The following is a 25,275-nucleotide window of genomic DNA, read 5'->3' on the forward strand; positions in this document are numbered from 1 at the left end:
TTTATAGTATTAAATTCCTCTTTGTATTACAGTTGTGTCTTCTCTTATAACTCTCTTTCTCTCCTGGGGGTTAGGCACCTTGCTGTGACAAGCTTTATACTTGCCGTTTGTGTCATGATAACAATGAAGATCATCAGCTAGATCGCTTTAAAGTAAAAGAAGTGCAGTGCATAAACTGTGAAAAAATTCAGCATGTAAGGTTTTATCACATATTTCTGTTTTTTCTTTTTAAAAAAGCTTGCTTCACTAAGGTGGTCTAAAAAACTTAATGTTGTAAATTAAGACTTCTTAACTCTTATAAAGTAAACAGTATCTTTGATTTAAATGTTTAAAAACTTGTAAAAACCTGCTTATACTTCAATATAAATTCTGGATATTCAAATAGTAATATCAAATGTTTTGGTAAATTTATTCCAATTTTTAATTATGCATGCCTTTTTTAGGCCCAACAGATTTGTGAAGAATGTAGCACATTGTTTGGAGAATATTATTGCAGTATATGCCATCTGTTTGACAAAGACAAGAAGCAGTATCATTGTGAAAACTGTGGAATTTGTAGGTACTGTATGTAAAATGTTCTTTTTCTAACTGAGCTGAATGATTATAGTTTTAAAAATCAAGTTTATTGGAATGTAATTTACCTCCAATAAAATGCATTTATAAAATGCATTCATTTTAAGTGTCTAATTAAGTAAGTTTTGACCAAATACATATATCTCTGTTACTACCAACACAATCAAGTTAAAAAACATTTCCCTTGTTCTAAAAAGTTTCCTAATGCCTTTTTTGCAGTAATCATTTAATTAGCCATCTACTGTTATGTGGATATTTAAAATTTAACTTTGGGATATAAAATATGCTTTTATGTGAAGTATTTTGTTGTCAGCTGAGGTAGAAAATTAGGGTAGATTTTTCTTTTTTAAAAATTATCAAAACATACAGGCTGGTTTTCTGAAAAAACAAAAACAAAAACAAAAAACCACAAAAAAAACGGAGAACACAGAAAAGTAGAAAGAATAAAAATAAAACAACTGCCCAATCCAGCCACCCACTGACAAATTACTATTGACATGGTATACAGCATTTTTTTTTCTTTCTAAAATTCTGAAGCATTAGAGATACACAGAAGCATATAAGTAACATGGATGTGTTACAAAGTAGTAACATACATACCAAAAGATGCAGAAATCATAAGCAGACTATAACCTCTCTTAACCATCACCCAGGTGATAAAATAGAATATACATGGCACCTTAGTAGCCTCTCTTATGCCCCAAATTAATATACTCCCTCAAAGGTAACCACATTTCTGAGTTTTTGAACTTTTTATAAATTGAAATCATATAATGTATGTTCTTTTGTTTTATGTATTTTAAAGTAATATCATTAGGTGCTTTTGGAGAATTGTGCTGTTTTACTTTATGATTGACTGATTTATAATTATATAATGTCTCTTTTTATAATGGTTCCTGTTTAAGAATGGTATCAGCTTTCTTCTGACTAGTTTTTGGATCTATATCCTTTTTTTTGCGGGGGGCGGGGGCGGTGCGGGGTTAAAAGGAGCTTGTACCAAGCTTTATTCTCACAGTGGCAGGTCAAGCACTAGACTCCCTTCTGCGTCCAGTTCAGTCTGCAAGTAGCAAGTCCATCTCTGTCTCTGGCTTCAGCCTCTGCCTCTGCTCCAGGATCTGCTCTCCTTTGCCTCCAGCATCTCCTGTGTCCCAAACACTGGGTGGAGTTCTTTTTTTTTTATATCGTTAATGTACAATTACTTAAACAACATTATGGTTACTAGACTCCCCATATTATCAAGTCCCCACCACATACCCCATTACAGTCATTGTCCATCAGTGTAGTAAGATGCTATAGAATCACTACTTGTCTTCTCTGTATATACTGCCTTTCCTGTGTTCCGCCCCGCTGCTAATCATAGTGCCCCTTTTCCCCCATTATCCCTCCCTTCCCACCCATCCTCCCCAGTCCCTTTCCCTTTGGTAACTGTTAGTCCATTCTTGGGTTCTGTGATTCTGCTGCTGTTTTGTTCCTTCAGTTTTTTCTCTGTTTTTATACTCTACAGATAAGTGAAATCATTTGATACTTGTCTTTCTCTGCCTGGCTTATTTCACTGAGCATAATACCCTCTAGCTCCATCCATGTTGTTGCAAATGGTAGGATTTGTTTTCTTATGGCTGAATAATATTCCACTGTGTATATGTACCACATCTTCTTTATCCAATCATCTACTGATGGACACTTAGGTTGCTTCTATTTCTTGGCTATTGTAAATAGTGCTGTGATAAACATAGGGTTGCATCTGTCTTTTTCAAACGGGAGTACTGTATTCTTAGGGTAAATTCCTAGAAGTGGAATTCCTGGGTCAAATGGTATTTCTATTTTGAGCATTCTGAGGAACCTCCATACTGCTTTCCACAATGGCTGAACTAATTTACATTCCCACCAGCAGTGTAGGAGGTTCCCCATTCTCCACAACCTCGCCAACATTTGTTGTTGTTTGTCTTTTCGATGATGGCAATCCTTACTGGTGTGAGGTGATATCTCATTGTGGTTTTAATTTGCATTTCTCTTATAACAAGTGATGTGGAGCATCTTTTCATGTGTCTGTTGGCCATCTGAATTTCTTCTTTGGAGAACTGTCTGTTCAGCTCCTCTGCGCATTTTTTAATTGGATTATTTGCTTTTTGTTTGTTGAGGTGTGTGAGCTCTTTATATATTTTGGATGTCAAGCCTTTATCGGATCTGTCATTTATGAATATATTCTCCCATACTGTAGGATACCTTTTTGTTCTATTGATGGTGTCCTTTGCTGTACAGAAGCTTTTCAGCTTGATATAGTCCCACTTGTTCATTTTTACTTTTGTTTCCTTTGCCCAGGGAGATATGTTCAAGAAGATCTCTCTCATGTTTATGTCTGAGAGATTTTTGCCTATGTTTCTTTCTAAGAGTTTTATGGTTTCTTGACTTACATTCAGGTCTTTGATCCATTTCAAATTTACTTTTGTGTATGGGGTTAGACAGTGATCCAGTTTCATTCTCTTACATGTAGCTGTCCAGTTTTGCCAGCACCATGTGTTGAAGAGACTGTCATTTCCCCATTGTATGTCCATGGCTCCTTTATCGTATATTAATTGACCATATATGTTTGGGTTAATGTTTGGAGTCTATATTCTATTCCATTGGTCTGTGACTCTGTTCTTGTGCCAGTACCAAATTGTCTTGATTACTGCGGCTTTGTAGAAGAGCTTGAAGTTGGGGAGCGAGATCCCCCCCACTTTATTCTTCCTTCTCAGGATTGCTTTGGCTATTTGGAGTCTTTGGTGGTTCCATGTGAATTTTTGAACTGATTGTTCCAGTTCATTGAAGAATAGTTTTGGTAATTTAATAGGAATTGCATCAAATCTATATATTGTTTTGGTCAGGGTGGCCATTTTGACAATATTAATTCTTCCTAGCCAGGAGCATGGGATGAGTTTCCATTTGTTAGTGACTTCTTTAATTTCTCTTAAGAGTGTCTTATAGTTTTCAGGTCATAGGCCTTTCACTTCCTTGGTTAGGTTTTTTCGTAGGTATTTTATTCTTTTTGATGCCATTGTGAATGGAATTGTTTTCCTGATTTCTCTTTCTATTAGTTCATTGTTAGTGTATAGGAAAGCACATATTTCTGTGTATTAATTTTGTATCCTGCAACTTTGCTGTATTCCGATATCAGTTCTAGTAGTTTTGGAGTGGAGTCTTTAGGGTTTTTATGTATCATATAATCTGCAACTAGTGACAGTTTAACTTCTTCTTTACCAATCTGGATTCCTTGTATTTCTTTGTTTTGTCTGATTGCCGTGGCTAGGACCTCCAGTACTATGTTGAATAACAGTGGGGAGAGTGGGCATCCCTGTCTTGTTCCTGATCTCAGAGGAAAAGCTTTCAGCTTCTCACTGTTCAGTTCGATGTTGGCTGTGGGTTTATCATATATGGCCTTTATTATGTTGAGGTACTTGCACTCTGTACCCATTTTGTTGAGAGTTTTTATCATGAATGGATGTTGAATTTTGTCGAATGCTTTTTCAGCATCTATGGAGATGATCATGTGGTTTTTGTCCTTCTTTTTGTTGATGTGGTGGATGATGTTGATGGATTTTCGAATGTTGTTCCGTCCTTGCATCCCTGGGATGAATCCCACTTGGTCATGGTGTATGATCCTTTTGATGTATTTTTGAATTTGGTTTGCTAATATTTTGTTGAGTATTTTTGCATCTACGTTCATCAGCGATATTGGTCTGTAGTTTTGTTTTCTGGTGGGGTCTTTGCCTGGTTTTGGTATTAGGGTGATGTTGGCTTAATAGCATGAGTTTGGGAGTATTCCCTCCTCTTCTATTTCTTGGAAAACTTTAGGGAGAATAGGTATTATGTGTTCTCTGTATGTCTGATAAAATTCTGAGGTAAATCCATCTGACCCGGGGGTTTTGTTCTTCTGTAGTTTTTTTATTACCCCTTCAATTTCATTGCTGGTAATTGGTCTGTTTAGATTTTGTGTTTCTTCCTTGGTCAGTCTTGGAAGGTTGCATTTTTCTAGGAAGTTGTCCATTTCTTCTAGGTTTTCCAGCTTGTTAGCATATAGATTTTCATAGTATTTTCTAATAATTCTTTGTGTATCTGTGGGGTCAGTCCTGATTTTTCCTTTCTCATTTCTGATTCTGTTGACGTGTGTTTCTGATTCTCTTTTTCTCTAAATAAGTCTGGCTAGAGGCTTATCTATTTTGTTTATTTTCTCAAAAAACCAGCTCTTGGTTTCATTCAGTTTTTCTATTGTTTTATTCTTCTCAATTTTATTTATTTCTTCTCTGATCTTTATTATGTCCCTCCTTCTGCTGACCTTAGGCCTCATTTGTTCTTCTTTTTCCAATTTCAATAATTGTGACGTTAGACTATTCATTTGGGATTGTTCTTCCTTCTTTAAAAATGCCTGGATTGCTATATACTTTCCTCTTAAGACTGCTTTCACTGCGTCCCACAGAAGTTGGTGCCTTGTGTTGTTGTTGTCGTTTGTTTCCATATATTGCTGGATCTCCATTTGAATTTGGTCATTGATCCATTGATTATTTAGGAGCATGTTGTTAAGCCTCCATGTGTTTGTGAGCCTTTTTGCTTTCTTTGTATAATTTATTTCTAGTTTTATACCTTTGTGTTCTGTAAAGTTGGTTGGTAGAATTTCAATGTTTTTGAATTTACTGAGGCTCTTTTTGTGGCCTAGTTTGTTGTCTATTCTGGAGAATGTTCCATGTGCACTTGAGAAGAATGTATATCTTGTTGGTTTTGGATATAGAGTTCTATAGATGTGTATTAGGTCTGTCTGTTCTAGTGTGTTGTTCAGTGCCTCTGTGTCCTTACTTATTCTCTGACTGGTGGATCTGTCCTTTGGAGTGAATGGTGTGTTGAAATCTCCCATAATGAATGCATTGCATTCTATTTCCTCCTTTAATTTTGTTAGTATTTGTTTAACATATGCTGGTGCTCCTGTATTGGGTACATATATATTTATAATGGTTATATCTGTTTGTTGGACTGAGCCCTTTATCATTATGTAATGTCCTTCTTTATCTCTTGTTACTTTCTTTGTTTTGAAGTCTATTTAGTCTGATACTAGTACTGCAACATCTGCTTTTTGTCCCTGTTGTTTGCATGAAATATCTTTTTCCATCCCTTGACTTTTAGTCTGTGCATGTCTTTGGGTTTGAGGTGAGTCTCTTGTAGGCAGCATATAGATGGGTCTTGCTTTTTTATCCATTCTGTTACTCTGAGTCTTTGATTGGTGCATTAAGTCCTTTTACATTTAGGGTGATTATTGAAAGATATGTACTTACTGCCATTGCAGGCTTTAGGTTTGTGGTTTACCAATCGTTCAAGATTACCTTCTTTACTATCTTACTGTCTAACTTAACTCACTTATCGAGCTATTACAAATACTGTCTAATAATTCTTTATTTCTCTCCCTTCTTATTCCTCCTCCTCCATTCTTCATATGTTGGGTGTTCTGTTCTGTGCTTTTTGTAGGAGTGCTCCCATCTAGAGCAGTCCCTCTAAAATACCCTGTAGAGGTGGTTTGTGGGAGGCAAATTCCCTCAACTTTTGCTTGTCTGGGAATTGTTTAATCCCTCCTTCATATTTAATTGATAATCGTGCTGGATATAGTGTTTTTGGTTCAAGGCCCTTCTGTTTCATTGCATTAAATATATCATGCCATTCTCTTATGGCCTGTAGGATTTCTGTTGAGAAGTCTGATGATAGCCTGATGGGTTTTCCTTTGTAGGTGACCTTTTTCCTCTCTGTAGCTGCCTTTAAAACTCTGTTCTTGTCCTTGATCTTTGCCATTTTAATTATTATGTGTCTTGGTGTTGTCCTCTTTGGGTCTCTTCTCTTGGGAGTTCTGTGTATTTCTGTTGTCTGAGCAACTATTTCCTCCCCCAGTTTGGGGAACTTCTCAGCAATTATTTCTTCAAATACACTTTCTATCCCTTTTTCTCTCTCTTCTTCTTCTGGTACCCCTATAATGCGGATATTGTTCCTTTTGGATTGGTCACACAGTTCTCTTAATATTGTTTCATTACTGGAGATCCTTTTATCTCTCTCTGCATCAGCTTCTGTGTGTTCCTGTTTTCTGGTTTCTAATCCATCAATGGCCTCTTGTACCCCATCCATTCTGCTTTTAAGTCCTTCCAGAGATTGTTATATTTCTGCAGTCTCCCTTCCTACTGTTTCAGTTAGCTCTTGTATTTTTCTCTGCAGACCTTAATTTTAAACTTTTTCAGGAAGACTGGTTAGGTCTATCTCCCCAGATTCCTTTTCAGGGGAGACTGTCTGGGTTAGTCTGGTCTGTATCAGATTTTTCTGCCTTTTCATGACGCTGGGAGAACGACCCTTCTTGATAGTTTGTGGCCTTCCTCTCCTGGGAGAATGGCGCCCTCTAGCAGCTTGAGCTGAGCAGTTGCTCACAGACGGGGGTCTCTGATTCTTGCCTGGCTGTGGTTGCTGTAGGCGTGGCTTGCCTCAGACTTCTGCTCCACAGTGGCGGGGCGGCGCCAGACAGGGAATGGGCAGGAGACTGTTTATTGCCGTGAGGGTCCTCTGATCTGCGCTGCTGCCCAGGGGGTTAGGGTGTTCAGAGTTCCCTGGGATTCCCAGCGGCTCTGCTGATTGTGTCAGGATGCGTCCGTCCAGCTGTGGGGTCCCTGTCCCTTTAAGACTTTCAAAAAGCACTCACTTTTGTTTGTCCCAAGGGTGCTGGCTGCAGGGATCCACTTGCAGGTTTTACTGTCCTGTTTCTCTAGTATCCAGCACTCCACGCACTGTGTGTCTGTGCTCCCGGTGCAGATGTCTAGGGCTGGCTATTTAGCAGTCCTGGGCTCCCTCTCCCTCCCGGCTCCGACTCCTCTCCTCCCGCCGGGAGCTGGGTTGAGGGGCGCTCGGGTCCTGCCGGGCCATGGCTTGTATCTTCGCGAGGCACTGGGTTCTCGCAGGTATATATGTAGTCTGGCTGTTGTCTCCTGTATCTTCTGGTCTCTCTTTTAGGAATAGTTGTATTTGTTGTATTTTCAAAAATATATATGTTCTTGGGAGGAGATTTCCGCTTCTCTACTCACTCTGCCATCTTGGCTCCCCAACAGTTTTATTTTTTATTGAGTTTGACAAAAACTTTTAGTTAGAGTAAGTTCATTTATTATCATAATTATTATATATTTATTTCAGTCTACGATTTTAGTATTTTTTATTGCCTTAATGTTTGTCTATTTGACTTTTTCTCTTCCCCTCTTTTGGATGAATTAGCAAGCTTCTCTTTTTGTTCTCTATGAGCTTATTATACATTCTCCTATTCTTTTAGTTATTATCTTAGAAATTATAACATACATCCTTCACTTACTAATGTAATATGTTTATCAGTTCCTGAAGAGAGCAAGAACCTTTAACGCTAAGGTGATAAGTACCAAATGATATTGTTGTATATTTTAATCTGCATATTTTAAAGTCTATAAGACATTGTTTTGAACAGTTAGTATTCTCTTAGATTTCCTACTCATTTACCATTTCAATTGCTGTTCTTTCTATATCTCCTTTATCTTTGGAATTATTTTCCTTCCGCAAGAAGAATTCTCTTTTTATTATTACTTTTAGTGAGGCTCTGCTGGTGACAGATTCAGTTTTTTGTCTCTTGGAAAATGTCTTTTTTTTACTTTAATTTTTAAATTTTATCTTTGCTGGTACAGAATTCTAAGTTGATGGTAACTTTCTTTGAGCACTTTAAACATATTCTGGTGCCATGGTTTCTGTTTAAAAGTAACTGATAAAGATTATTTTTCTCTCTCTCTTTCTCTCTTTTATCCCCTTTTTTGATGTTTTTAAGCCATCAGTTTTTAGCAGTTTTTCCATGATATTCCCAGGTGTGTGAGATACTTATTTGGCTTGCAGTTTGTAGAATTTCTTGAACCTGTGGCTTGATGTCTTCTGTCAGGTTTTTTTTTTTTTTGGTATCATTAATACACAATTACATGAGCAACATTATGGTTACTAGCTTCCCCCATCACCAAGTCTCCCTCCTCCACATACCGCATTACAGTCACTGTCCAGCAGCGTAGTAAGATACTGCAGAATCACTACTTGTCTTTGTGTTGTACAGCCTTCCCTGTGCCCCCCCCCTACATTATGTCTGCTAATCATACTGCCCGTTTTTCCCTTTTGTCCCTCTCTTCCCACACATCCTCCCCAGTCCCTTTCCTTTACGTAACTGCTAGTCCATTCTTGGGTTCTGTGAGTCTGTTGCTGTTTTGTTCCTTAAATTTTTTTCTTTGTTCTTATACTGCACAGATGAGTGAAATCATTTGGTACTTGTCTTTCTCTGCCTGGCTTATTTCACTGAGCATAATACCCTCTAGCTCCATCCATGTCGTTGCAAATGGTAGGATTTGTTTTCTTCTTATGGCTGAATAATACTCCATTGTGTATATGTACCACATTATCCGTTCATCTACTGATGGACGCTTAGGTTGCTTCCATTTCTTGGCTCTTCTTCTCTCAGTTTTGGAATATTCTAGGCCAGTATCTCCTGCATCTCCAGGGCCTCTACATTTTCACTATGTTCCCTATTTCTCTTAATTTTTTTTGCATTTGAATTGGATAGTTCTGGTAGTTTTTCTTGCAGGTCTCTTTTGTGTTATTTTGAATCGGCTATTAAACCTACTGAGTTTTTCATTTAATTTTTCAATTTTCCAGCCTTCACAGCTTCCCGTGCTCATGTGAAGTCCTTCACAGTTTTGTTCTTGAACTTACTGATCATAGATAATTTAAAGGCTGTTTTGCTAACTCTAGTATCTTAATTACTTGTGGGTCAGTTCTGGTTTCTGCTTTCCCCCTTGGAGTTTGGTTCTTTGGTTGTGCCTTTCAGCATGCTTGATATTTTTTTTAGTTGGTTGTTGGATATAATATATAAAAGAACTGCGTAAGCTCTTGATGCTATTTTTCCAAAGAGAATTTACTTTTCTTTCGTTTGGCAGTTAATGTAGAGACTGATCACCTTTCCCCGATTAAGGTTGAAATGATGAGAGGCTCTCAGTTCTAAGTCCTGTTGTGATTTTTTTTTTCTTTGCTCAGGCTTCTGGGACATTGTTTCTCAAGGATCACAACTTAAAGCCAGGGGTGTTTATCAGGGCTGTTCTTTTGTAGTGGGACCTGGACTCCAGTTTTGCCTCCTTAGCACAAGGAAATTGCCAGAGGCTTTACGTAGTTTCTGAGACTCTTGGTTGATGCTTAGCTTGTTGCTTCTCAGAGCATGGTGTGGGGCCTGCGAATACCCTGAAGAGGAGGCAGCAGAGAATGTTAGCTTTGTCTCACTTTATCTCCCTTCTCTCTGAGATATTGACTCCCAAGCCCTTAGTTCTTTCCTGTTTTCAAACAAATTTTTTTTCTTTCTTTAAATCCAGCCTTTACAGTTCTTGGTGGGAGCTTAGGTCTTATACAAGCTACTTTAAAATTGTGGCATAGATGTTATAATATACGTTTAGTTTTGATTATTTTTAAAGTCATACTAGCTTTTTTTTTTTAACAGCCTTTTTCCTAAGATTCATCCTGTTTGGTTCCTGAGCTCTTGTTCATTTTCACTGTTGAATTATGTTATTTTGTATGTCCGATCTGTACACAGTTTTTAATTATTACTATCACAATCATGGAATCACCCACATTTTATAATTGATTTATTGACTTTCAGGTTGTTGAGACTGCAAAATACCCACTCATCCTATCTAGTAAACTTATTAAGCTTCATGCAATCAAGATATTTTTCAAATTTTAAGTTCCTATACCTGGTAAATACTAAGCTTACTAAGATCAATGTATTTTCAAAAGTTTGAATTCCTATACTTGGGAGTGCCTTATATACAGTTGATGCTCAGTAATGTGTAGGCATGTATCTGTAGCAAAATGTTTTTGGTATTATGATTTCTCTCAGTTTCTGAGGAAAATTTGTTATCAATATTTAGCACCTAAGGCCAATAGATTCATGTTATTTTTAAATATTTTTAAGTCCTTTTATAAATAACATGGAAGAAAAAAAGGTATTGTAAAACAGCTTCATCAGAAATTTTAATAGGAATTTAAACATCACATATCTAAATTTTGATTACATATTTTCTTAGTTTTAGAGATACATGTACTAAATTTGGTGATATCCTTTGAATGTAACTATTTACTGGTTTATTTACTGGCGTGCACTAATCCAGCACATGTCTTATCTTGTAAATAACTGATTCCAGGTTTTAGATACAATTGTAATAGGTTCTAGCTTTATAATTTCTTCTGGTTCATCTTGTACTTGTTTTATCAAAATACAATACTGATAGCAGATCTCAAATACATCCCTAATAGATTCTGGCTTATCAGACTCAATGCTTTTGAATCATTTGAGAACTCATAATATTTTTATAGGTGCTATCTTCTCAGCTCCAATATGGCCAAATGTTTTTTATTTTTAAATTTATAAACACCTATTAGAATGATCAGTCCTATGAAATTTTTCAATTTTTATCTTATTTGCTTCATTCCAAATACTTTATTCACATACTTGCTACTTGTGAGCCACATCAAGTACATTTTAGTGTACAAACATCATAAAATATGGAAGAATGCTATTACACATTCTTTTAGTAAAATGGGATGGTCTGCACAATGAGATATCACCTCACACCAGTAAGGATAGCCACCATCCAAAAGACAAACAACAACAAATGTTGGAGAGAATGTGGCGAAAGGGGAACCTTCCTACACTGCTGGTGGGAATGTAAACTAGTTTAACCATTGTGGAAAGCAGTATGGAGGTTCCTCAAAAAACTAAAAATAGAAATACCATTTGACCCAGGAATTCCACTCCTGGAATTTACCCTAAAAATGCAGCAGTCCAGTTTGAAAAAGACATATGCACCCCTATGTTTATCACAGCACTATTTACAATAGCCAATAAATGGGAACAACCTAAGTGTCCATCAGTAGATGAATGGATAAAGAAGATATGGTACATATACACAATGGAATATTATTCTGCCATAAGAAGAAAACAAATCCTACCATTTGCAACAACATGGATGGAGCTAGAGGGTATTATGCTTAGTGAAAAAGCCAGGTGGAAAAAGACAGGTATCAAATGATTTCACTCATATGTGGAGTATAGGAACAAAGAAAAAACTGAAGGAACAAAACAGCCACAGATTCACAGAACCCAAGAATGGACTAACAGTTACCAAAGGGAAAGGGACTGGGGAGGATGTGTGGGAAGGGAGGGACAAAGGGGAAAAGGGGGCATTACAATTAGCAGACATAATGTGGGGGGGTACGGGGAAGGCTGTACAATAGGGAAGACAAGTAGTGATTGTATAGCATCTTACTACGCTGCTGGACAGTGACTGTAATGGGGTATGTGGGGAGGGGGGACTTGGTGGTGGGTGGAGTCTAGTAACCATAATGTTGCTCATGTAATTGTATATTAATGATACCAAAATAAAAAAACAAAAAAATACTTCCCAGCCAAAAAAAAAAAAAGAGATGGTTTAGGTTCTGTCACAAAATACTGTGAATTAAAGTCCTTCCTCTTGAATGACTGACTAGGGGAGGATATCATATTTTCTTTTGTCCTTCAAAATATATTGTTCATTCATTTTTTTTTTTTTTGAGAGGGCATCTCTCATATTTATTGATCAAATGGTTGTTAACAACAATACAATTCAGTATAGGGGGGTCAATGCTCAATGTACAATCATTAATCCACTTCAAGCCTAATACTCGTCAGTCTCCAATCTTCTGAAGCATAACGAACAAGTTCTTACATGGGGAACGAATTCTTACATAGTGAATAAATTCTTACATGGTGAACAGTACAAGGGCATTCATCACAGAAACTTTCGGTTTTGATCACACATTATGACCTATAAACAATCAGGTCAAATATGAATATTCGTTTGATTTTTGTACTTGATTTATATGTTGATCCCACATTTCTCCCTCTATTATTATTATTATTATTATTATTTTTAATAAAATGCTGAAGTGGTAGGTAGATGCAAGATAAAGGTAGAAAACGTAGTTTAGTGCTGTAAGAGGGCAAATGTAGATGATCAGATGATCAGGTGTGTGCCTATGGACTAAGTATTAATCCAGGCTAGACAAGGGCAGCAAGACATCCACGGATGCAGAAGATTTCTCTCAAAGCAGGGGGGGTGAGGTTCTGAGCCTCACCTCTGTTGATCCCCAAATTCTCACCTGATGGCCCCCCTGCGACTGTGCCTGTCTTAGGTTGTTCCTCCCTTGAGGAATCTTACCCGTCTCTGGCTAACCAGTCATCTTCCGGGGCCACACAGGGAAATGTAAAGTTGATAAGTGAGAGAGAAGCCATATTGTTTGAAAAGGTTAGCTTTCTACTTCTTTGCAGATTTATGCCCTGCCCTGTGGCTTCTATGCCCAGCACTTGTCTCGAGGTATCTTTACCACCTGGAGGAATTATGATAGTTGGTAAATTCGATATGAGGCACGAATTCTATTTAAGGGTTGTAATTAGGAAGGAAGAAGAAAAGCTATAGATGTAGCATATGGAAGGAAACATGGGAGGATTGATTATTTCTTTGACATATCTTCTTGTAGAGTACCTCAAGTATGTATAGGTTTTCAACTACTAACTAATTTGCACACACATATTAACATAATAGGAATACGGTGACATAAACAAAGCAAATCTATAATTACCATCCATCTCCAGTGAAGCCAAGAAAACCATTTAGGCACCCTAGGCATTTGTGAAAATTTATCTATGATATGATGGATATTGTCCAACTGTACTTGAACCATCAGACAAATTAAAGCAGCCCATTTCTGGGGTCTGTTCACATCCCATATGTTTTTTTTTTGTTTTTTTTTTTTGAGAGGGCATCTCTCATATTTATTGATCAAATGGTTGTTAACAACAATAAAATTCAGTATAGGGGGGTCAATGCTCAATGTACAATCATTAATCCTTCTAAAGCCTAATTCTCGTCAGTCTCCAATCTTCTGAAGCATAACAAACAAGTTTTTACATGGTGAACGAATTCTTCACAGTGAATAAATTCTTACATGGTGAACAGTACAAGGGCATTGATCACAGAAACTTTCGGTTTTGATCATGTATTATGACCTATAAACAATCAGGTCAAATATGAATATTCGTTTGATTTTTGTACTTGATTTATATGTTGATCCCACATTTCTCCTATTATTATTATTATTTTTATTTTTAATAAAATGCTGAAGTGGTAGGTAGATGCAAGATAAAGGTAGAAAACATAGTTTAGTGCTGTAAGAGGGCAAATGTAGATGATCAGATGATCAGGTGTGTGCCTATGGACCAAGTATTAATCCAGGCTAGACAAGGGCAGCAAGACATCCACGGATGCAGAAGATTTCTCTCAAAGCAGTGGGGGTGAGGTTCTGAGCCTCACCTCTGTTGATCCCCGAATTCTCACCTGATGGCCCCCCTGCGGCTGTGCCTGTCTTAGGTTGTTCCTCCCTTGAGGAATCTTACCCGTCTCTGGCTAACCAGTCATCTTCCGGGGCCATACAGGGAAATGTAAAGTTGGTAAGTGAGAGAGAAGCCATATTGTTTGCAAAGGTTAGCTTTTTACTTCTTTGCAGATTTATGCCCTGTGGCTTCTATGCCCAGCACTTGTCTCGAGGTATCTTTACCACCTGGAGGAATTATGATACTCGGTAACTTCGATATGAGGCACGAATTCTATTTAAGGGTTGTAATTAGGAAGGAAGAAGAAAAGCTAGAGATGTAGCATATGGAAGGAAACATGGGAGGATTGATTATTTCTTTGACATATCTTCTTGTAGAGTACCTTAAGTATGTATAGGTTTTAAACTACTAACTAATTTGCACACACATATTAACATAATAGGAATATGGTGACATAAACAAAGCAAATCTATAATTACCATCCATCTCCAGTGAAGCCAAGAAAACCATTTAGGCACCCTAGGCATTTGTGAAAATTTATCTATGATATGATGGATATTGTCCAACTGTACTTGAACCATCAGACAAATTAAAGCAGCCCATTTCTGGGATCTGTTCACGTCCCATATGTTCTTTTAACCATAGATAGTCTATAGTCATGAGATTTTGGAGTGCTACAACTTGCACCCCTCCCAACTCCTGGTTGAGTTCCAACAGTACAGATCCAGTCAAATTCGTTGTCTCACTGTATGCACATGCCAGCCTAGACATCTCCCTCCTCCTTCCAATGGCAAGTCCAGGAGACGGTGGGCTGGATGCAGCCACAACCGCAGCATCGTCCGGATCCCTGTGGAGGCTTTTTGATGATCATCCCCCGGCACGAGTCCTCCAGAGAGTGCTGATGCCGGAAGCTCCTCCTCATATCGTATCTTAGTTCATTTTCTGGGTATCCAAGCTAGGCCTTGATCTTCTGCGTAGAAACAAACAGACCCTTTGCCCACACTTTGACATGCCCTCTATACCACTGTGCAGAACTCATTGGAGGTCAGCACACAGTATCTGCTTTTTTTTTTTTTTTTAATTAAGAGAAAGGAATATTATCAGAAAAGAGTACCTCCATAGCTGATCATCTGACACCCTTTAAGTGATCAACATTAAGGATATTTAAAGCATGCGTTGATCTTTGATTTACCAATAGTTTTATCCTGTTAAGGAGTAATCCCCCTTTTCTTTCTTTCTTTTCTTTTTTTTTTTTTTTTTTTTAATTTTTAATCTACACTTATATGAAGAATACTATGTTTACTATGCTCTCCCCTGTATCAGGTCCCCCCTAACAACCACATTACGGTTACTGTCCATCAGCTTAGCAAAATGTTGTAGAGTCACTACTTGTCCTCTCTGTGTTGTGCAGCCCACCCTCCCCTTTCTCCCTCCCCCCCATGCATGCTAATCTTAATACCCCCCTTCTTCTTCCCCCCTGTTATCCCTCCCTGCCCACCCATCCTCCCCAGTTCCTTTCCCTTTGGTACCTGTTAGTCCATTTTTGGGTTCTGTAATTCCACTGCTGTTTTGTTCCTTCAGTTTTTCTTTTGTTCCTATACTCCTCAGATGAGTGAAATCATTTGGTATTTCTCTTTCTCCGCTTGGCTTATTTCACTGAGCATAATACTCTCCAGCTCCATCCATGTTGCTGCAAATGGTTGGATTTTTCCACTTCTTATGGCTGAGTAGTATTCCATTGTGTATATGTACCACATCTTCTTTATCCATTCATCTACCGATGGACATTTAGGTTGCTTCCAATTCTTGGCTATTGTAAATAGTGCTGCGATAAACATAGGAGTGCATCTGTCTTTCTCAAACTTGATTGCTGCGTTCTTAGGGTAAATTCCTAGGAGTGGAATTCCTGGGTCAAATGGTAGGTCTGTTTTGAGCATTTTCATGCACCTCCATACTGCTTTCCACAATGGTTGAACTAATTTACATTTCCACCAGCAGTGTAGGAGGGTTCCCCTTTCTCCACAGCCTCGCCAACATTTGTTGTTGTTTGTCTTTTGGATGGCAGCTATCCTTACTGGTGTGAGGTGATACCTCATTGTAGTTTTAATTTTCATTTCTCTGATAATTAGCGATGTGGAGCATCTTTTCATGTGTCTCTTGGCCATCTGTATTTCTTTTTTGGAGAACTGTCTGCTCAGTTCCTCTGCCCATTTTTTAATTGGGTTATTTGTTTTTTGTTTGTTGAGGCGTGTGAGCTCTTTATATATTCTGGACGTCAAGCCTTTATCGGATCTGTCATTTTCAAATATATTCTCCCGTACTGTAGGGTTCCTTTTTGTTCTATTGATGGTGTCTTTCGCTGTACAGAAGCTTTTCAGCTTAATGTAGTCCCACTTGCTCATTTTTGCTGTTGTTTTCCTTGCCCGGGGAGATATGTTCAAGAAGAGATCACTCATGTTTATGTCTAAGAGGTTTTTGCCTATGTTTTTTTCCAAGAGTTTAATGGTTTCATGACTTACATTCAGGTCTTTGATCCATTTTGAGTTTACCTTTGTATATGGGGTTAGACAATGGTCCAGTTTCATTCTCCTACATGTAGCTGTCCAGTTTTGCCAGCACCATCTGTTGAAGAGACTCTCATTTTGCCATTGTATGTCCATGGCTCCTTTATCAAATATTAATTGACCATATATGTTTGAGTTAATTTCTGGGGTCTCTAATCTGTTCCACTGGTCTGTGGCTCTGTTCTTGTGCCAGTACCAAATTGTCTTGATTACTATGGCTTTGTAGTAGAGATTGAAGTTGGGGAGTGAGATCCCCCTTACTTTATTCTTCTTTTTCAGGATTGCTTTGGCTATTTGGGGTCTTTGGTGTTTCCATATGAATTTTTGAATTATTTGTTCCAATTCATTGAAGAATGTTGCTGGTAATTTGAGAGGGATTACATCAAATCTGTATATTGCTTTGGGCAGGATGGCCATTTTGACGATATTAATTCTTCCTAGCCATGAGCATGGGATGAGTTTCCATTTATTAGTGTCCCCTTTAATTTCTCTTAAGAGTGACTTGTAGTTTTCAGAGTATAAGTCTTTCACTTCTTTGGTTAGGTTTATTCCTAGGTATTTTATTCTTTTTGATGCAATGGTGAATGGAATTGTTTTCCTGATTTCTCTTTCTATTGATTTGTTGTTAGTGTATAGGAAAGCTACAGATTTCTGTGTGTTAATTTTGTATCTTGCAACTTTGCTGTATTCCGATATCAGTTCTAGTAGTTTTGGAGTGGAGTCTTTAGGTTTTTTTATGTACAGTATCATATCATCTGCAAATAGTGACAGTTTAACTTCTTCTTTACCAATCTGGATTCCTTGTATTTCTTTGTTTTGTCTGATTGCCGGGGCTAGGACCTCCAGTACTGTGTTAAATAACAGTGGGGAGAGTGGGCATCCCTGTCTGGTTCCCCATCTCAGAGGAAATGCTTTCAGCTTCTCGCTGTTCAGTATAATGCTGGCTGTGGGTTTATCATATATGGCCTTTATTATGTTGAGGTACTTGCCCTTTATTCCCATTTTGCTGAGAGTTTTTATCATGAATGGATGTTGAATTTTGTCAAATGCTTTTTCAGCACCTATGGAGATGATCATGTGGTTTTTGTCTTTCTTTTGTTGATGTGGTGGATGATGTTGATGGATTTTCGAATGTTGTACCATCCTTGCATCCCTGGGATCATGGTGTATGATCCTTTTGATATACTGTTGAATTCTGTTTGCTAATATTTTATTGAGTATTTTTGCATCTACATTCATCAGGGATATTGGTCTGTAATTTTCTTTTTTGGTGGGGTCTTTGCCTGGTTTTGGTATTAGGGTGATGTTGGCCTCATAGAAGGAGTTTGGGAGTATTCCCTCTTCTTCTATTTTGTGGAACACTTTAAGGAGAATGGGTATTATGTCTTCTCTGTGTGTCTGATAAAATTCCGAGGTAAATCCGTCCGGCCCTGGGGTTTTGTTCTTGGGTAGTTTTTTGATTACTGTTTCAATTTCTTTGCTTGTAATTGGTTTGTTTAACTTTTGTGTTTCTTCCTTGGTCAGTCTTGGAGGTTGTATTTTTCTAGGAAGTTGTCCATTTCTTCTAGGTTTTCCAGCTTGTTGGCATATAGGTTTTCATAGTAGTCTTTAATAATTCTTTGTATTTCTGTGGAGTCTGTCGTGATTTTTCCATTCTCATTTCTGATTATGTTGATTTGTGTTGACTCTCTTTTTCTCTTAATAAGTTGGGCTAGAGGCTTATCTATTTTGTTTATTTTCTCAAAGAACCAGCTCTTGGTTTCGTTGATTTTTGCTATTGTTTTATTCTTCTCAATTTTGTTTATTTCTTCTCTGATCTTTATTATGTCCGTCCTTCTGCTGACTTTAGGCCTCATTTGTTCTTCTTTTTCCAGTTTTAATAATTGTGATGTTAGACTATTCATTTGGGATTGTTCTTCCTTCTTCAAGTGTGCCTGGATTGCTATATACTTTCCTCTTAAGACTGCTTTCACTGCATCCCACAAAAGTTGGGGCTTAGTGTTGTTGTTGTCATTTGTTTCTATATATTCCTTCATCTCTATTTTGATTTGTTCATTGATCCATTGATTATTTAGTAGCATGTTGTTAAGCCTCCATGTGTTTGTGAGCCTTTCTGTTTTCTTTGTAGAATTTATTTCTACTTTCATACCTTTGTGGTCTGAAAAATTGGTTGGTAGAATTTCAATATTTTGGAATTTACTGAGGCTCTTTTTGTGAGCTAGTATGTGGTCTATTCTGGAGAATGTTCCATGTGCACTTGAGAAGAATGTATATCCTGTTGCTTTTGGATGTAGAGTTCTATAGATGTCTATTAGGTCCATCTGTTCTAGGGTGTTGTTAAGTGCCTGTGTGTCTTTACTTATTTTCTGCCCGGTGGATCTATCCTTTGGGGTGAGTGGTGTGTGAAGTCTCCTACAATGAATGCATTGCAGTCTATTTCCCTCTTTAGTTCTGTTAGTATTTGCTTCACATATGCTGGTGCTCCTGTATTGGGTGCATACATATTTAGAATGGTTATATCCTCTTGTTGGACTGAGCCCTTTATCATTATGTAGTATCCTTCTTTATCTCTTGTTACTTTCTTTGTTTTGAAGTCTATTTTGTCTGATATTAGTACTGCAACCCCTGCTTTCTTCTCACTGTTGTTTGCCTGAAATATGTTTTTCCATCCCTTGACTTTTAGTCTCTGCTTATCTTTGGGTTTAAGGTGAGTTTCTTGTAAGCAGCATATAGATGGGTCTTCCTTTTTTATCCATTCTATTACTCTATGTCTTTTGATTGGTGCATTAAGTCCATTTACATTTAGGGTGACTATTGAGAGATATGTACTTATTGCCATTGCAGGCTTTAGATTCGTGGTTACCAAAGGTTCTAGGTTAGCTTCTTTAGTATCTTACTGCCTAACTTAGCTCGCTTATTGAGCTGTTATATACTCTGGAGATTCTTTTCTTCTCTCCCTTCTTATTCCTCCTCCTCCATTCTTCATATGTTGTGTGTTTTGTTCTGTGCTCTTTTTAGGAGTGCTCCCATCTAGAGCAGTCCCTGTAGGATGCCTTGTAGAGGTGGTTTGTGGGAAGCAAATTCCCTCAGCTTTTGCTTGTCTGGGAATTGTTTAATCCCGCCATCATATTTAAATGATAGTCGTGCTGGATACAGTATCCTTGGTTCAAGGCCCTTCTGTTTCATTGCATTAAGTATATCATGCCATTCTCTTCTGGCCTGTAGGGTTTCTGTCGAGAAGTCTGATGTTAGCCTGATGGGTTTTCCTTTATAGGTGACCTTTTCCTCTCTAGCTGCCTTTAAAACTCTTTCCTTGTCCTTGATCCTTGCCATTTTAATTACTATGTGTCTTGGTGTTGTCCTCCTTGGATCCTTTCTGTTGGGAGTTCTGTGTAATTCCATGGTCTGTTCGATTATTTCCTCCCCCAGTTTGGGGAAGTTTTCAGCAATTATTTCTTCAAAGAGACTTTCTATCCCTTTTCCTCTTTCTTCCTCTTCTGGTATCCCTATAATACGAATATTATTCCTTTTGGCTTGGTCACATATTTGTCTTAGTGTTGTTTCATTCCTGGAGATCCTTTTATCTCTCTCTATGTCAGCTTCTATACGTTCCTGTTCTCTGGCTTCTATTCCTTCAATGGCCTCTTGCATCTTATCCATTCTGCTTATAAATCCTTCCAGGGATTGTTTCACTTCTGTGATCTCCTTCCTGACCTCTGTGATCTCCTTCCGGACTTCATCCCACTGCTCTTGCATTTTTCTCTGCATCTCATCCCACTGCTCTTACATTTTTCTCTGCATCTCATCCCATTGCTCTTGCATTTTTCTCTGCATCTCTGTCAGCATGTTCATGATTTTTATTTTGAATTCTTTTTCAGGAGGACTGGTTAGGTCTGTCTCCCTCTCAGGTGTTGTCTCTGTGATCTTTGTCTGCCTGTAGTTTTGCCTTTTCATGGTGATAGAGATAGTTTCCAGAGCTGGTACAAGTGACCGCTGGAAGAGCTTCCCTTCTTGTTGTTTTGTGGCCTTTTCCTGGGAGAATAGCGACCTCTAGTGGCTTGTGCTGGGCAGCTGTGCGCAGACATTGCTTCTGCTTCCTGCCCAGTTGCTTTGGGGTTTATCTCCACTGTTGCTGTGGGCTTGGCCTGGCTGGGGCTGTTCCTCCAAAATGGTGGAGCCCCATTGGAGGGGGAGCGGCCAGGAGGCTATTTATCTCCGTAAGGGGCCTCTGTGCTCCCTGCTGCCCAGGGGGTTAGAGTGCCCAGAGATCCCCAGATTCCCTGCCTCTGGTCTAAGTGACCTGTCCTGCCCCTTTAAGACTTCCAAAAAGCACTCTCCAAACCAAAACAACAACAGCAACAATGAGAGAGGGCACAGAAAGGAAAAACAAAATGAAAAAACACGCGATTTTTTTTTTTTTTTTTTTTTTTGTCCTCAGGTGCCGGTCCCAGGCACCCGCTCACTGGTCCTGCTGCCCTGTCTCACTAGCACCAGGGTCCCTGTCCTTTCAAGGCTTCCAAAAAGCACTCACCCACCGGTCCCGCAGGGAAGGAACGCTCGATATTCTTTGTCCTCAGGCGCTGGTCCCAGGCACCCGCTCACCAGTCCCGCCACCCTGCCTCCCTAGCACCGGGGTCCCTGTCCCTTTAAGGTTTCCAAAAAGCACTCGCTAAAAAGAGAGAAAAAAAGGGGAAAAACGCGTGATTTCCTCCGTCCTCATGCGCCGGTCTCAGGCACCTGCCCGCCGGTCCCGCAGGGAGAAACGCGGGATATTCTTTGTCCTCAGGCTCCGGTCTCAGGCACTTGCTCACCGGTCCCGCCACCGTGGCTCCCTAGCAATGGGGGCCCGTCCCTTTAAGGCTTCCAAAAAGCACTAGCCAAAAAAAAAACCGCACCGTTTCTTTCCACCCGCCGGGAGCTGGGGGGAGGGGCGCTTGGGTCCCGCCGGGCCGGGGCTTGTATCTTACCCCCTTCGCAAGGTGCTGGGTTCTTGCAGGTGTGGATGTGGTCTGGATGTTGTCCTGTGTCCTGTGGTCTCTATTTTAGGAAGATTTTTCTTTGGTATATTTTCATAGCTCTATGTGTTTTTGGGAGGATATTTCCACTGCTCTACTCACGCCGCCATCCTGGCTCCGCCCCCTCATTCATTTTTTTGAGTGAGACCATCATGTAGGATATCATCATCTGAAAACCGTAGTCTGATTTATTGCCTATGTGATCAATTTCATCATCAGTAGAGTGTAGAACAGTGGTTCTCAAATAGGGATGATTTAATCTTCAGGGGGATTTAGCAATGTCTAGAGACATTTCACTGTTACAAACAAAGGGTTGGGAGAGTCGGCTACAGACATCTACTGGATATACACCAGGAATGCTGCTAAACTTTTGCAGTTCCCCAGAGAGGCCTCCACGAGAAAGAATTGTCTGGCCCAACTGTCAGCAGTGCTCTGTCTGCTTTGCATTAATCTTCTACTTTAAAATGTTTCTCTTTGCCATTATGGATGAAAAATGAAAAATTCTGGTTTCTTAGTTGTTCTCAAAGAAAACTAAAAAGCTTCAGTTTTAGTTTTTTTGTTGGGATAGTTAGAAATAATTGATGATTAATATGAAAGAATTTCTATGAGGCTAAAATATCAGAATGTTTCAAGATACAGGAAAAAATGAAATCACTAAAATGCCATAGTGTATCAGATTTAAAACAGGGCTCAATGTACTCCTATGGTAATTGCAAAATAGAACAAGTTTATAGTTTAAAAAAAGTCACCTTTCACTGTTGTTTGGAAGATCTCTGAGAAATAATAACACTCATAACATATTAATATTTAGAACAGAAATGACCAAAAAAAGAAACTGGATCTTGGTACAAAATGGATATTGTATGAAAAAGGCTTTTTTAGCCATATAGCTTTAGAGTAAAGGCTGCATTTAATCTGCTTTCCTTCTCAGGAGGTTAGCTTTTTAAACTTGCTAACTGCAGTGTAAATATCTGAAATCGTAGGGTTTCTAATACTTGGTTATAGAATCTTTTTTGGGAGTATCATGTTCAGTGGAATGTAACTGGAAAAATGTCTAGTTAAAGTGCATTAAATAATGAAATTTTCTAATAAAGTTGTTTTGTATTCTGTGTTGTTGGGTTATCAAAATAATTTGAGCCTGGTTGTAGACAAATGATTATGATCACTTTGCATAGGTATTTTAGGAAGCATTATATGTGTTGTTATTGCTGAAAAATCTTTGAGACATCTATTGTACAATTCTTTCAGTGAGTGCCTGTGGCACACTGAAAATTAAGCCCCCTTGACAATTTTCAAAACTTTGTTTTTATTTTTTGAAAAATTGCTCAAAGATATTTTGAGCAAAATCTATTAAATAAGATGGTAAATACTATGTTTAGTCAGAAATGACATATGACCCTCAGATAATGACTTTTATTAAATAGCAAAAATATCAAAAGACAAATTAAAGCATGTTTGTGCAGTGGCAGGGAAGCTCTTTACCCTCCCATGATAGCATTTAAAAAAGTGTCATTTGAATGTATGAATTCTTTTATTTTTGTGAAGATATCTTTTTGCTTTGTAACTATACCTTCTTAATAGCCTTTTACAATGAGTCCTCTTTTGGATACTAGACATTTTTGTCTTAGACTTAGTCACTGCTTTTAGCCCATTGAACAGATCTGCAAAGCAGGGATAATCTGTCTTTCTGGAGTAACTCTCCTACCCAGATTCCTCCTACTCTTGGTGTTGGCAGCACTTCTAGACTGTCCCTAACTCTGATCTGGAGGAGTGAGCTTGAGAAATTGTTGGTTGATTTTTAGACAATAATTGCTGTAAAGAAGTCAGTTCTTCTTACAGAGTTTAATATTATATTATTCCTGATTTTGTATTTTAAAGTAGCTTGATGATAGAGATTATGTTTTGACTATAGGAATATTTCTCAAAGATTGGTGTGCTGTAAAGATACGATTTCTCAAAGAGTGAGGTGCCTAAAGATGGCAATAGGTGCATAACCTTTCTAAAATGAGCTTTTCTTTTAAATGGGGAAATGTCACTTTTCACTGTTATGAAATAAGTAACAGAATACTTAGTGTTTATGATGGTAGCATACAGCAGATGTTCCTGTGTTCTGATTTCTGATCTTATAGAAAATTCTAGCCCTTTTAAATTCCATTTTTAGGAGATTATCCCAAGGAACTAGAGATATGTACCAAGAATTATGTACAGTATTATGGTAATCTAATGAAAGATTAGAAACAAGCTGTATGTTTGGGTGATTGTTTTATTTGCAAATCCATATTTGAAGTAATATTTTTGAATAATATTTAGGAATTGGGAAACTGGTTAAAAAAAATCTGTCAGGATATATAATATACCAGAATATTAGGAGTACTTACCCATGGGTAGTGATATCATGAGTGATTTTAAGTTTTGGTTGGTATATTTATTTGCTGGTTCATGTTCTTCTGGGTCTTACACATTTTAAATAATGAACAGGTATGCTTTTAAAGTTTTAAGGAGTTATATAAAATTATAACTGAATTGGAGTTGTAAAACATCCACTAATGATGATTTAAATCAAGGAGAGGATGTGTTTTCACATTTCTGCAAGTTATTAACTAAACATTGGAAAGATTTTTGCTCTGTAGAATACTATTGAATTATAAGGCAAGATTTTTGTTCTTAAATTATATTGTTTGTGGAAGAATGGGCTTAATCAGTCACTATTACAGAGTTTGTCAGATTATAGGGATTGTCTTTTTGTAGGAAAGTTTGAATAAAATTTTAGTAGGGATAGTCCAAGCCCAAATAGAGTAAAGTGAGCTGAGGTATAAATTAATAAAAATAAATAAGCAAGCCTAAGAGAAGACAGTAAAAGAATGGAGTAAGGAGCAGTGGAGGTGGAGATAGGGACTTGGGTTGGGGATGGGAGTAAAAAGGATATATATACAGAGTAGCATTTTAAAGAAATAAATCTAGTGAGTTCCAAAATAAGATAGAATAAGAGATAAATACATGATAGGGATAAATGGTAAGCAATTCTGGGACATGCTTTATAATTTTCTTGTGAAACTTTTAGCATTTTGAATGTGTGTGTGTGTGTGTATGTATGTGTGAGGAGGAAGGGAGAACTGGGTCAGGATGTATTTCTTACTGTGTGTTTGTTAAGGTTGAGAGACTTTAGTGCAGAGCCTGTCACATCCCAAATTGACCCTTTTAGTTTAAAAAGGGTCTTCCAGTAATCCTTTCAGCTTTTATATGTTCTGAAGCATATTTATTCTGCTTTTATTTTGAACGATGTTTTTGTTAGATATAGAATTCTGGGCTGACAGTTTTCTCTTTCAGTACTTTAAAATGGTGTTCTACTGTATTTGCATGTGCATTGTTTCCAGTGGGAAATCTGGTCATCCTTATTTCTCTGTACTTGCCTTTTTTCTCTGGCTGTTTTTAAGATTTTCTCTTTATCTTTGACTTTGAGCAGTTTGATTATGATGTTTCATGGTATAGTTTTTTTCATGTTGCTTGTGCTTAGGGTTTATTGAGCTGCTTGAGTCTGTGGGTTTATGGTTTTCATCGAGTGCAGGACATTTTTGGCCACTATTACTTTAGATACTTTTGTCTCCTCACCTTAGCCCCCTTAGCCCCCTGACCTCCCACACCTTAGAGATCTCCAATTACG

The 25,275-nt window shown here is 38.0% G+C and overlaps 1 protein-coding gene across 4 annotated transcripts in view; it reads left to right on the forward strand.

Moving 5' to 3' along the window:
* Positions 1–25,275, forward strand: part of RCHY1 (ring finger and CHY zinc finger domain containing 1) — a 37,542-nt gene that overhangs the window by 4,227 nt on the left and 8,040 nt on the right. The window contains exons 2-3 of one of the 4 annotated variants that reach the window (XM_037003275.2): positions 75–194; positions 444–559. The exons of 1 other annotated variant lie outside the window; for it this stretch is intronic. In XM_037003275.2, the coding sequence (XP_036859170.1) occupies positions 75–194; positions 444–559 (236 nt within the window). Of the gene's footprint in view, positions 1–74; positions 195–443; positions 560–25,275 lie in introns of those variants that run through there. 2 more of the 4 variants (XM_037003279.1, XM_073237467.1) reach the window with 2 other exon arrangements.

The sequence above is a fragment of the Manis javanica genome, chromosome 5 (genome assembly GCF_040802235.1).
Source record: "Manis javanica isolate MJ-LG chromosome 5, MJ_LKY, whole genome shotgun sequence".
NCBI classification, from domain to species: Eukaryota; Metazoa; Chordata; class Mammalia; order Pholidota; family Manidae; genus Manis; species Manis javanica.